This window comes from Cynoglossus semilaevis, unplaced genomic scaffold (genome assembly GCF_000523025.1).
Source record: "Cynoglossus semilaevis isolate Cse_v1.0 unplaced genomic scaffold, Cse_v1.0 scaffold1523, whole genome shotgun sequence".
In the NCBI taxonomy this organism is placed as follows: domain Eukaryota; kingdom Metazoa; phylum Chordata; class Actinopteri; order Pleuronectiformes; family Cynoglossidae; genus Cynoglossus; species Cynoglossus semilaevis.
The window spans coordinates 25,053-39,746 of record NW_007585147.1 but is presented as its reverse complement, the minus strand read 5'-3'; the positions used below and the strand labels follow the sequence as shown (position 1 = coordinate 39,746).

The 14,694-nt window shown below is 39.6% G+C and overlaps 2 protein-coding genes across 2 annotated transcripts in view; both read left to right on the top strand.

The window, feature by feature from the left end:
• The window catches only part of LOC112486584 (phosphatidylethanolamine-binding protein 4-like), a 23,255-nt gene extending 16,810 nt beyond the window's left edge, over window positions 1–6,445 (top strand). Inside the window, exon 4 of the mRNA XM_025053874.1 lies at window positions 4,672–6,445. Within this exon, the coding sequence (XP_024909642.1) occupies window positions 4,672–4,763 (92 nt within the window). The 3' untranslated portion in view covers window positions 4,764–6,445. The remainder of the gene's footprint in view (window positions 1–4,671) is intronic.
• Window positions 6,446–10,731: 4,286 nt separating this feature from the next.
• Window positions 10,732–14,694, top strand: LOC103398904 (early growth response protein 3-like; the record flags this gene model as incomplete). Its single annotated transcript, XM_008337658.3, has 2 exons — window positions 10,732–11,400; window positions 14,003–14,694. Coding segments are annotated over exons 1-2 (846 nt in total), but the record flags the coding sequence as incomplete, so codon positions are not given.

Here is a 14,694-nt window from a genome sequence, read left to right as displayed (position 1 = left end):
TTTTTTTTTTTTTTTTTTTTTTTTTTTTTTTTTTTTAGAGCAGGTCTGTGATTTAGATTTATCCTCACAGTTCTAAATTCCTGATGTTTCACTGAAAACTGTCAAAATGTAGAATAACTACAATCAGTTGATCAATTAAAAAATCATTTCGTGGCTCCATTTTTAATTTGACAAAGAGACACATAAGGTTTTAGTTGGACCATAGTGGAGCATTTTTTTGTCAAGCGACAGTTACAGACACATACATAAATGTACAATGTGTCAGCCAAACTGTGTCTATTTTCAAATGGTGGAAAAGTGGTTAGTCAGTTAGTCCAATACCATTCTCAGTATCAGTATCAGGCCTGATACTGATACTTCATTAGAGCAAGCTGCTTCTGACCCTGAAAACATTGAGCTGTGAAAAGAAGTGAATGAATGAACTTTCAGAAACTGCTAATCTTTTGTTAAAGCATAAAAATAGAAGAAAATCAGGACAGAGGGCCGCATCACTGCTGTGCAGTTCCATTTACTTTACCTCCAGAGATAATAAAAAAAAACAGTGGTCTTAATTGTAGGAAACAACAGTGATAATATTCTGTAGAAATCTGGGTTTAATTACATTGCCATTTAAACAAAAGCTGCTGTTTTGGAGTAAATCAATTTGTTAAAATGCAGTGCATTTGTATGAGACTTAATATCACAGGAGGAGGAATTAACCCTCAGGAACATTTTTAAAATTTCCGCCAATGCAAATAAAGCTTTGGACATGCCTTAATTGAAGGATTAGTCAAATGACACAAAACTAATTCTGAACTCCATTTCAGATCATTCTTCAAGCTGAATGCAAGTCTACTGCATTTAATTTTACTCTTCTATAACAAGAACTAAAATAAACGTGTATTTACGGGGCTGATGGTTTGTAGACAGAAAAACATAAATGACAGATAATTGAGGAAAATTCCAAATCCTTTTTAGTCCAGACAATATTCATTTTCTGTTAGGAGAAATAAGAAGAGACAAATTCAAACCCATTTTCCTGCAGTGGTTTATTAATTTTTATTTGAATATTCAGTCTCCAGCAAGGCAGCAGCTCTTGTTAAAGATGAAGGCTGTTGAACTGACAGCAGGCTGTGAGCCCAGAATGGCAGCCAAACAGCACAACACTGTTCCTCCACACAGGACCCACACAGCAGGCATCTGCCTCCATGAAGCAGCTCTGAGACGCTTTTCTATGTCCAACCTCCGACCTCTGACAGTCGTCGACAATTACTTGCTCGTAGAATTAGGTTTGCATTAGCACTACTGTGAATCAGAGTTGTGGCTGCTCAGTGAAGCTCTCCGACCTGGTACAGCTCCTGTTACTCAGCTGCAGTGGACAGGATCACTCGCTTTTTGAGAATTTTTTCAGAGACTCTGTAAGTAAGAGGTTTAACAGGGATGCCGCCCACACCACTAAATGTAGCACTCGTGTTTCACCTGACAGCCATCCTAATCTTCATGCCATATAGCCTGTGAAATGAGCAAGGTGGAAACAAGAAAGGAGAGGAAGGAAGACTTAACATCGCCCTCAGGTCCCACACTATCTGTCCTTTCCATGAGCAGGCAGATGGAAGATGGGTGAGGCGGAAACAGAATTGTCTCTTCACTACAAAGGCACACCAGACCTATTTTAAAGGTCAGTTGTGCGTCTCGGCACTTGTGGTATCGTCAGATATTCTAAATGTGCCTCATGTTGGATTATTTCTAGTGATTTCAATGCTTTGAACAGGATTATGGGAGTAAACAAGCATCGACTGGGTTTTACTTTGTAATTGAACAGTATTACTACCATAAAATAATCCTTACTGTAGTAGTGCTTCTTAACCAAACTGCTAGGCTCACACAGTAACACATTAACTGCTAAAGGAAAAGTCTGGAGTTTTAATTTGTTTTGTGATCCCTCAATGAGCAGCTGGACTTATTGCTACTATTTAAAATCATTTATCAAAGCAGAGGAGTGTGGTATCGTTACAACTGTAACATCAGATCTTAGTTTTTCAGTTAAAATCACACCATACATAGTAAAATATATATAACTTGCATAAAAGTAAACATAATAGACTTTTTTTCTGCAAAGGTAAAAAAAATATTTTTTCTATTTAAAACAAAAAATATGAAGAAAAAATTGCGAAATTATTTTTTACAAAACATTTTAAAGATTACTGCTCAATTTTCGTCATTTGGTCACTGTATGAATTGCCAAATTTCTACGGCAAATTAATGAACACGATGAGGACAGAGACATTTACTAAAGCTGCTATAAATGGCTTTGTCAGACGGCGTAGTCGAAACATCTACCTGACTATGAGATAAGATAAACAGTAATACACATTTAGCTACCACTTAAATGTTGATGCTAGGCATTTTCTTTTATGTTATTTGTTTGAATAGTCACGCAGTCTAACATAATAGCCAGACAATGGAAATGAACAGTTGTGAATTGAATGAACTAAATGATTCACACTTTTCTCTACCAACTGATGATCTGACAGTAAAATCACTGTGACAGTAATGACTATTTCCCAGCATCCCCTGACATCTCATTGGGAATCTCACCTCAACTTTGTGGGACCAGACTTTGGAGGGTTCCTTGAAACTAAGAAGTATCTGTACTTTGTATATTTCTGTATCTGCATATTTACTGCATACATTACTGTCATGGGAGTCAAACCTGCAGCTTGACACAATGTAAGAATATTTAGGGTAAAGTTACTTGTGCTCCAGCTGCCTCACAGGTTTTTGTCTTAAAAAAAGAAGCTGCCTGTGAGCAGTGTCGGACCTTGTTCTGCTCTGAAATCTGGACTCTGCAGAGGCGGTGCATTATCCTCCACTCAAACTCAGGCCACAGGGGCCACAAGGGCTGTGCCCCGTCATATGGACAGGTCACTCGACTTCATTGCCCTCACTTGATTATTGGAGCTTTTTCTGCAGTCAATCCTCATTCATATAAAAGAACCAGGTGAGGTTCAGAAACTCGTCCCATTATTATTCATCCGCTTTCCCAGCCCTGGTCAAAACCTGATCTGACCTGGAGGCAAACCCAGACACAGGGAGGTGTCACTCTCAAGCTAAACATGTGGGGAGGGGCAGAGAAGTGCACCAGCTCTGAAAACTAGTTGAATGTAAACTTTATTTTTAAAAAGTTATTTGTATGTTGTTGGGGTTTGTTTTTTTTACCGTGGAAAAGAGTGACATTTTATTAATTATATTCTCTAAGTTTATTTTAAATAACATTAGAAATTATGTTTGCAATTTATACTATGAAAAAATCTGAAGTTGGTTTGATGATGTACAGACAATTTTGGCTTGTACAAATTAAATAGTTAGGTTAAACAGATGCTCCAATTTTTTTAATCCAATCTTGATACTTAAATCTGTCAATCTGCAATTTAAGTGACCGAGTATGTGACTTGCTTTACCTTGTTTGAGTTCCTCTCTTTAAAATTTTAGGGGGATGGGGCAGGTGTTGAAGGGTTTAATGGCATTTCTTATCCTTGAACAATTTTTTTTTTTTGCACGGCAGCCATGGTTATTTGTCCATGCTTATAAAATGTTGAGGACAGAATGCAGGACTATACTGTAGTTTATTTATTTGTGACTGGCTGAATGATATCCTTTAATTCCAGCCTTGAATTTCAACTCAGATGTGTTTCTTCATCAGTAGTGGGCAAGTTGTAATTGATGTGCGTGGCACTGGTGCCGTGGTAGTGAACGTTTCTCCTCCAGGACAGAGGCGAGGAGGATGCAGAATGCGAGTCTCGCTGATGGTGAAAACAGAGGCAGCGAAGGCTTGTGAAGCAGCTGTGGCCAGAGGTCGAAAGTCGTGTTTCTATCCAGGCAAAGCCAGACTCTACACATGTGGACCATTTCAATAGTTGGCTTACTTTTCAAAAGATTGACTTTCCTACGCGATTCTTGAGCATCTGTAAATGTAATTACTTCACATGCGGAAATTCCAGAATGTCAGTGATTCCCTGGATTACAGAGCATTGTCTCATGGACACCCAAACATGTAGGGACGTAAATATGCATTTTTTAACACTTTTTGAATTTTTTTGCCTTCTAATATTAAGGAACTTGTAAACTAAAATCATAATTTTAAATGGTTGTTTTGTATTCCTCTTTTTTTATTTGTCAGAGAAGGGAAGGAATGAGAGCTGTAGGGAATCATTGCTTTTCAGAATCTAAGAAGTGAGATTGTCATACCAGCCGGATGGCCGTGTGGTGTTTGTTTAGGGAGAGAAAGGGGGGAAAAAAAACAGTCCAAGCGATTGAATCATATCTTCTTACCAATACGTCCTTGTGTTCCAACCTCCATCATTACAGCAACATGTTTTATTTTCAGCAGTGCTGTTCTCAGTGACTCACATTGCAGAGCCATGTGCTGCTCAGTTAGGCCTCAGATCCCTCAAACATGTACGGAGCGGTCATGAGAAATGCCCTCTAACTGCACTAGAGTCTACACTTAGACCGCACTAAATATATGCCGGGGTATTGTTAGTTTTGCAGACATGCATTGAATATGTGAGGTTTGGCTTCCCTCAAAGTTTCTGCAGGAAAATCATCTAACAGCCTCAAAACAAACATGTTTTTCACTTATATTTCCTCTGAAAATCAATGCATTTTCATCTGTGTCATTTTTTTCCACAGCCAGTTGGAATCTTCAGGTCTTTGTCACCAGGTTCAACTTTGGAAGTCCTGTGGCTGCTCTGCAGTATCTCACACAACACTACAAAGACTGAAACACCCAAAGATGTCAAAGATGAAATGTGCCTTTTTAATAATGCCAAATAATCTCCTCTCTTCTGTACAATACCAGTAAAGCAACAACAGTTCTTCAAAGCTTACTATAAACCATGCCTTCTTGCCCTTTATCTTATCACTAGAGTTAGAGTTTGTGTTAAACCAGCTGCCAGGGTCTGATGCTGCCCCTGTGTCTGTCACATGGTCCCCAGGGAGCAGATTGGGAGTTAGATTTTGACCTCACAGGGGGATTTTCTTATTAGTTTCCAAACACCATTAACTAGAAAGGAAGACAGTCTGATATCACAAATTCAGTGTGGAAAGAGTTGATTCTAAATCAGGGGCGGAAACAACGTCAGGGCCAAAAAAAGGAAGTGGGAGGTGAAACCAAGACCTCAACGCAGCCGGATGCTGCAGTGGAACTTGAACCAAAATACTCTTCAGAGTAACAGAAGGGGGAGGGGCCATTGGGCCTGTGGTGTGTTGGGTAAAGGGAACTTACTGTTTGTGCAATTGTTTTTCATATTTCCATTGACCACTTTCACCCTGATTGGAAACAATGAGCTTCTTTTAGATCATTTATCGATTTTTTTTTTCAGAAGTTAAAAACACTTCTGTGTAAATGTTGTAAGTGTCCTTGAGTGTAACACTGGAGTGATGAACCTGTTTTGAACTTTGGACAGTTGCATAAGATCTCCACCTGCTCAGTCTGTGGAGAATGGTGTGTAAACTTCAACTTTTCAACCCTCTCACGAGGAGATACTTTTCAGACTTGATGTGTCTTTGTGCAGGGTGGGTCAGAGTACCCCCCAGGAGGCATATTGGTTTCTAACCAGCAACTCTCCTCTGAGAGTGGTTTGTATCAATAGCCCAGATGTCTGAAAAAGGCTGGATTTACATCAGGGACTTTGATGTTCTGATGATCAATCTTTAGTTGCTGGTTTCATTGACCCTAATTTGGTGTCTCATCAGTGGTCTAGGCTGGAGTAGGTAATGGAGGGGTTTTTTGTTCCTTTGGTGGTTAAGCCAGCCTTGGTAAAACCGCTCAGGTGCCCTCTCCGTGAACTCTGGGAGATCATCGATCACATCGTCCTGCATCTGCTTTGTTTGCCTGCCCGACTAATAACAAAAAAGTAGCAAAGCAACGGGCTCCAGACAAACAAAAACAATGCTCGTACACTCATTCAGTCTTAGAGATCACTGCTTCAGAACAAAAGTAATTGTCAGTTGGAAATATGCTAAATATTGACCTGGATTTATCCACTTTTTTCTGATCACATTTTTAACCATTGGCAAGTGGAGGATAATTCCACACACTCATTGTGGAGTATGCCAAGTGTGAGAGCATTCTTCCAAAAAACCACCTACTTGAATCCACCAGTACACCCTTTAGGAGCCAAAATGTGTTCTTCCAGATACACTGTGCATTTTTACCTTCTTTATATCTTGGAGCTATCCTGCCAAAACAGCTGTGTTTTGCCACTCACCTTCCTCGAACGTGTTTATTTTTACTCTAAATGTCAGGAGAGTTGAAATATTATGATTAAGAAAAACTGACAGCTGTAGTTCAGCGCAGCGCTGCACTTTATTGCCTCCAATGAAAAAAAGATAATATTACTTTCTCACATCCCTTGATGATATGGCAAAGGCATTTAATATTTTCTTAATTTATTCAATCTCACATTAATTAATTGTTTCGAGTTCCCTTATGTACTGTGCATTTGCTGCTTGAAGGATTATTTTTGAATAATAACACCTTCTTTTTTTTTTTAGTTGCAGCAAAACTGACACCTGGTGTGTGCGTGCAACCTTCCCAGGCCTTGTTTGGACTATTGCCGATAAATAGCAGTGTAGTTTCCATCTGATTTGGACTTGGAAATGGAACTGGTATTTGCTCTACTGCTAGCAGTCACAACTGGTGGGTTCATGTTAGACACAGAGTATATATATATATATATAATCATTTTCTGGGAGAAGCAGCAGTGATTGACTTTGGGGTGGCATCTCTTCAGTCCGCTAATCACTTTGTGTCTTTGACTAAATCGCATGGGCGCAACTCTGCATGTCTTATGTAATCTGCGTTGTTTGGAACTAAATAACTTTCCATTTATTTACATTAGAAAATAAAAGTGTCAACAAAATTGTCTTGCACTTTGTTTGTTTTTGTTTATGATCATCTAGAATAATTGAAAATTGTCAGAAACACATTGTTGCCACTTTATTCATGTACACTGTGCTACTGCTCTTATGGCACATGTTTTATTGGTGACTAGTGAACCATGGATCTTGTTGTGAAGGTGTTGCACATGGGGCAGGATAGACCCTGGATAGTGCACTAGTCCATATCAGCATCACATCTAACGCCAAATTACAGTTCCTGTATGTTTTTAGACTGTGGGTGGAGTTCCCAGGGAGAACCTTTCAAACTCCATACTCCTGCCTTGTTATGCAAGAACACCAAACACTCTTCCACCACGTGGCTTTTCAAAAATATATTTTAATAATAAAAAAAACCAAAGAAGGTGTCAAAGAAGTCAAAGAAGACAAAACACTGCCTGTCATGTGATCTAGCCGTCACACCAGGAAATTACCCTGTTACAGGTAAGTAGACGTTGCACATGTGTTGGTCAACTTTCCAACCACAAAGCCACACACGCTGCCCTTGAGGTGAGACTGTAACGTTCATTCAGTTCACAATATCCACTGTGAGGATCTTTTAATAGGGTTGTTACCAGAAATACATTTCACATAGTTTGAATACTGGGTCTATTTCCAGGGGAGAAAAGAGGAAGATAAGATTAAATTAGTAGTATTTTTTCCAGTGACTTACAACTGAAGTAGTTTGCATATGCTGTGTGTATTGATGTTTTGTTTTTTTTTCTTTTTGGACAGTTTCAGTTACAGTTAAGAATGTTGTGCAAACAAAATGTAAATCAGACAAGCCTGGTTGGCATCAAATCACACCTGTGAGCTTGCTTCTTCATTTAGAAGGCTACGTAAACATTAACAAGTTGTCTTTTCCATGTCGTGGCTGATTAGTTGTTACTGCATTACCAGTTAGCAGTTAAATTCCTGTGCCTAATAAAGTGTCCAGTGTTTATCAATTCCCTTTAGTTAGAGCTGTGTTTAACTCTTTAACACTAACACTAAACAGACAAATTTCACTGGTGTTGCCTTCTGAACCACAAAAAGTGATGCAGAGAACCAATTTAGACCACTGTGAGTCAGCGTGAGACAGAGGAGGAAGTCAGAACAAAAACACATAGTGTATACACAAAAGTAGAACAGAATTGTTGCTGAACTAAGAAAACCAGGCCTGTCGATGGTCACAGGTTTCTACTTTCTTGAGCAAAGACTGCGATGGAGACACATTGAGAGGACTCAGATGTACACATGGACACCGTGTCTCTGGTAGTGAGTGAGACACAGGATCATCGCCTGCTCTGTTTGTGTAAGGCCTCTAAACACTGAGCATGATTCTGACTAATTCTCCCACACACTCTGTTTACACTTCTGATTCATCGAGGTGCTGTTAATTTCTCAGGTCTGAGTACTCAGGCTCTGACATTTCATTCTGTTTTTTGTATATTTGTTTTTTCTGTGGATTTTGCAAATCATGATCTACATTGTTGTCATCCTGGGACAATTATAGCACTAGTTATTTTGAACACAATAATCTAGACCTCACATTTGTAACCATCCACTGCTCTGTAGCCTGCGATGCATTCACATCTGCAGGTCAGAGAGTTTACTATATGAGAACATACATTTGTGCATAAAGACGACAGTAAATATGCTGCACAGATTAACTTTCTTCAATTCAATATGTGGTGTTAAAAGTAGCAGAATTTTTCAGACGTTGTTAAACACATGCAGCAATGATGTCAGGGAGAATAAAAATGAATTTCTTTAAAATAAAACATCTAATTTTAACAGTAATCCTAGTTTTGGTCTCTCATTGTTTCCACTGATGATCCCTAGATCAGGTTCTGTTGTACTGATTGTTTTGATTTGTTACTGTAGGTCATTGGATAAAAACTCAAATGCCTGTTGTGTTTTAAGGGATTTTCAACAGTACAAAAATGTTTTAAATAAAGTGTATGTGCCTTGTTGGCATTTATAACTCAAACAGGAGGAAGGTAATTTCCTCCAGACCGTGAAGGCCACCATAGTTTACTGATGTGTTTGGGAAGGGGAGTGGTCAGTCCAGGAGTCCTCTGCTATTTTTTTTTTTTATTATTAATCCATAATCCGCAGTCTCACCATTAGACGTCACTAACTATTACACACATAGCCTTTAGATTGTAGTGAACAAAGTTGGGTTGTAATCGTTTTTGCTTGTTGTTTAAGTTGTTTAATATGCTGTTTATTTATGTGCTTAAATATCAAGAAATGCGTGGGGGAAAAATATCTCCTGTCAGTGATATTTTTCTTTGACAAACTAAAAGAAAACTTGAAACCTAATATTCTGGCCACCAGGGAAGATATTTTCTTCACAAGTTGGCAAACTGTTGAAAATGGAGCCATGACGCTTTGTCCATTGCCACCCCTCTTTTAAAAAGAGATGCAGAAGAAGAAGAAAAAAACCCTTTGTGGCTTCCGATCACTTTTCCACTACTATACTTCACCCGGAACTCCCATGGCCATATATGGAGGGCTAAGGGGGCGGGGCCGGACACTACCTTATATGGAGCTTCCACATGAAAGCTCACTGGTGGAGTCCAAGTCAATGTAAGCCAGTGGATTTACAAGGATTTTGTAATATTTACATGTGGTTAAGTCTGTCAAGTGGTGTCTGTCGTATTGTTGCTGCATGAAGAGAGGGTTTGTGTTACTGAGCAGTTCTTCTTTAACAACAGAAGTGTGTTTATGTTCCACCAGAACACACAGAAGGACTTCTACCTTCATAATTAGGGGACAAGTTCTTCATTTTATTTTAAGCATTTAAATCATATAGATTGCATAGCATAAAGCCATCTACTTAATGGGATTGCATTATATGAATGCCTACTTCGGTCTCTAAGATGTTTACATTGATCAAGTATTTCCCATTTATCTATTTGTGTATTTTCTTTAATCTGATGCAGATAAGTCATTTTGTGATTAAAATAAATCACTAGAACTGTGTGACAGTGAGCTGGACACACTACAATCTCTGATCTATAGTATCTAATATTGACAGTGATTGACAGTGATAATCTTGGTCTTTGAGTAATTCACTGAAATATTATGGCTGCAGCAGAAACAAATGAGCTCCTTAGGACTGTATCAGAACATGCTACACAATAATACATCTCCATTCATAACAATTATATTTTTAGTACAAGTTACCACAATCAACTTTAATTAATCAATTAAGCTTAATAATTGAGCAATTTCTCACAATCTCCTGCCCTACCTTATGGTACACTCTGTGACAGTTTTGTGAGTCCAGACCAAGTCTTGGTCTCAGGAAATGGTTGGCCTGAAAAAAGAAATCACAGAGTCAGTATGTTAATGAGCTAGTCTGTTTTTTTGTTTGTTTGTTTGTTTGTTTGTTTGTTTGTTTTTTATAAACCCCTTTAATCTCCATTTTTTATATTCATCATGATTAAAAAAGTTCACCACAGTTCAGTGAGATGGCTTCGTTTTTTAATTGCTTCATTTCTTTATTTATTAGTCTAAAAATAAATGTCTACTGCTGAGCCATGTCTGGGTCTCAACTCAGTTGTTGAGAAGGACTGGCTTAAACTCCTCAGTCAGTGAACTCTCTCTACAGGTGTGTGTAAAATAGAAAAGTTCTCAGTTACACTGCAAGCTGTAACTGTGTTTCAGGCATTTCCACCAGCGCCTCCGTCAGTTCCACGAGGAACGGGATGGAGCAGACTTGTCTCCGGTGGAGTGGACTGAAAACTGGGGTATTACCTTATCATCCCTGCCGCAGCCTTTCTCTTTTTCCCCTTTGACAGTGAAGTTTCCACCGGCTGACGCGCAGAGACTGCAAGTGAGGGTGCCTCGTGTGGCGCTCTGTCCATATATGGTCATCTACGTCACACAAATGTTCCATCCCCCTATTTAATACAGACACACTGGAGTCCCCTCTCCAGCTCCAATAGAGCAAGTGGGGCCGCTCTTTTGCAACCAACGCCACCACTACCACCTCCTTCTCCTTCTCCTCCTCCTCCTCCTCCTTTTTTGATTCACAGACTTCAAATTCCCTCACAAGCAGCTCATCAGCTTCCACAGTGATCACATTAATAACAACTCTACTCTGCCTGAGAGCGATCACCCAAGGAGGACACAGAGAAGAACCAGCGCAGCGCGGCGCGTCCTCGGCGGGATACCTGGTCAGGTCCATCCACTCCTGCTCCACTGACGCCTCATCTACACCTGCAGCTGTGTTTTGTTTTTGTTTGTTTGTTTTAACTCAACTTTTTTGGCTGGAACTTCTTGGGTAACCGGCGCCGCGTCCTTCATAAATGTCGTACTGAATATTAACTGCTATGACAGGGAAACTAGCGGAAAAGCTCCCTCTTACCATGAGCAGTTTAATAAACACGATCCCTGACAGTCTGTACCCGGAGGAGGACATCCCGACATCTATGAATATTTTCACCAATACGGAATCTATTAACCACTATTCACAGATGAATACAGGTAAGGCTCTCTCTCACACACACGCATCTTCCACCGTCAAGCGCGTCTAAGTGTTTTGTGCGCGGAAGGCAACAGTTGGAGCCGCGGGTACAGGCACCTGTTTGCGCTCTCTGGCTGTTGCGCACAAAAAACATCTGCCGATCTGAACACTTTTTCTGAGTCTGGTTTAAAACCCGTGACCGTCAGTGCATTCCAATTTTGTTTAAAGAGTAAAACGTATTTAATATGTGTGTTCTTCCGGGCTGTTAGTGTCATTTTTCTGTACTCCCGTTACCGAAAATGTCCGCTTTTCAAACGTATCATCATTAAACATGGAAACACGCTCTATTAAATTGAAATCTATTAATGGAAAAGATTGGAAAATAAATAGTTCCTATCATGGGGTATTACACTTAGGGAGCTTGTGGTGAGGTTAATTGGGAACATTGTTTGAGGAATAACGGGAGAATCTGGAAGGAGGAAAATTCAGTGTAAAACACGGCCTATTTAAAGAATTGTGGATCAGCGTCCAATTAAAAAGGTTAAAGAATACACGCCGTTATTTTATCTCATAAATGAATGACTATTTTAGACAATGACAATCTCTATCTCGTCAACATCAACTTCTGACTGTTTTTTGTTTGTTTGTTTGTTTTTGTTTTTTGTTTTGTTTTGTTTTGTTTTTGAGTTTTCATCTAAATGTCTGTGGCAGTTTTTATTCCAAATAAACATCCTAAGACGCCAGGGCCGTGGATCACCTTTTCAAAATAAGATAAATAAATAAATAAAAAGCGAGGCCGTGGATCTCTGTTGATTTGTAGTTTAATCCAGATTAACGTATATTTTTACTGTTTATGGATGCATCTGATTTATTTGTTGTTTCAATAATTTTATTAATAATTGTATACACACCTACCTCCGCAAAATGTGTTAAATGTTCAATATTCCTGAATAAAATCAACATCCGATTTAATTATATTTACATTTAGTTTCTTGGGTCTGACCTAGATCTTTTTTATTTGATTCCTAATAATTAAAACAGCATCTAGATTCGATTTATCTTTAATAATTCCCCCCTGATTCGACCTCAAAATATGTCCCAGGGCCAGGTGGTTAAATAATCATTTCTTCTTTATGTTCATATATATGGAAGGGAATTAAATATATTCAGCTTGACATATATGTGGCTTTTTTTACATAAATATATACATTACTTGATAACTTTCACGTTACAGTGGTCCCTATCTTTATGGCGGTTCTACTTTCGCTTCCTCAATACATCGCAGATTTTTTTTAATCCAATCTCGCTACATTAAAAATGTTTTAATTTCCAATATTTTAATTATTTCTGTTCCTGGTGAATTTATATTATGATCAAGATTTTTTAATATATTTGTAGACTAGGTTATTTTGTATTGGAGCGAGGAAATGTCAATTTGAACGTTTTAGTTAAAATCTGTGATTTATTTCTCTGGTGCAGCAGGTGTTGGAAAGGTTTCATCCCAATTGAGCATCCAGAATAAGATGGTGATCTTTTTATTCCGTGCCTTTAAGTCTGTGTATAAACTCAAAAAAAAAACATTAATATGAACTCTGACTTCTTTATGTCAAAATGTTGACGTTATGCACATAAACAAAATTATGTCATTGTGAATCACTGCTCATGTGACAATCACAATTGTGCAATACACATAATTTTGGTTGTGTTTGTTTCATTGTAATTTGCCTTTAGTTAAATTGTAGCAGGCTGTAATTACTGGGAGTCAATGGATGAGGACCTCAGCATATGATTTCCTGCGAATGGAAAAGAGTCGTCCGATCTCAGCTTGGGTTTTAAGGAGGAATTCTTTTCACATATGTCACATTTGAGTCTCCTGAGCCTGATCAGTCCCCATGTCCCTGTTTAATGCGTCCACATCTGACGTATCCAGGGGATTTGGGGAATCAGTCATGAATAATCTCTGTGTGTGTGTGTGTAAGACTGTAGTAAAAGAGTGTTTACAAATTAAATATCAAAGAATTTATGAAGCCAACTATTACAGAGATTGGCCTGACACTTGAATACCTTACCACACACACTCTTACACACTGCTAATGTGCTGATGCCCCTTTGCTGCAAATGTGTTTTGAATCCCTCTGTGTGATAGATGTGGTGTCTGCCTTATAATCCTCCCTGCTGTAAAGAAATCAGATCTTGCCATTCAGTTTGGCTGTCCTCCTGAGGGACACAATGACTGGATCGAAGGGGGTGTTTAAGTCTTGATTTATGAGAGCCTGTGGGATCTCAGAGAGAGAGAGAGAGAGAGAAAGGGGGAGAGAGAGAGAGACACTAGGAGAGAGAGGACGAAAGAGAAGAGGCAGCACCAACTCTGATGCAGCAGTCACTCACTTATCTTAAGGGTCTGACAGCACTTACGTTTCTTCATAAACTGCCTTAGACTCTTTAACAACTTTGGACCTTCTTTTGCACCTACAGAAAAATGCAGCAAACAAAAAGGCTAAATCTTTGCAAAAGAACTTCTACTTTCTGTAGCCTAACATAAGTTTTGTTTTTGTTTTTTTACCTTTTTCAGATAAAGCACGTGGATGATTTGTTCATATACGTTTTGTGTGCTTTTTGTAGATAATATTATGGACCTGGGCATGGGGAGCGAGAAGATACCTTCAGAGATCCAGTATGGTTCCGGCTTTCAGTCCAACCGCAGTGGGCAGACTGTCACCTACCTGGGGAAGTTTGCCTTTGACACTCCTCCATCAGGTGGCATAGGAGGTTCAGGCTGGTGCTCTGATAATAACATTATCAGTCTGGTCAGCGCCGGGATCCTGGGGGTATCTCCATCACCTGGCACGGTTACAGCGCAGACATCATCCTCTGCAGCCAGCATGGGTGGACAAACGTCTGACATGGAGCAGGTTTATGGTCCACCACTACCTGCTTACTCCACCTGCAGTGACCTCTACCAGGACCAGGTCTCCTTTCACCACAGCCCCGCCACCAGCACAGCTCTACCCTACCCTGGCAATGACTATCACTCCACATCCAAAGGCTCCATGGATGGAAGTCTTTTCTCCATGATCCCTGACTACAACCTTTTCCACCATCAGGGTGATGTTGGCGTGATGGAACACAAGCCCTTTCAGACCATGGACCCTATCCGGGTCAACCCTCCGCCCATCACACCACTGGAGACCATCAGGGCGTTTAAAGACAAGCAGCAAATTCACCCAGGTTTCATCGGTGGACAGCAGCACCCTCCTCAGCACCACCCACCGCCACAGACTCTCACCCTAAAACCCACCCGGCCGAGGAAGGAC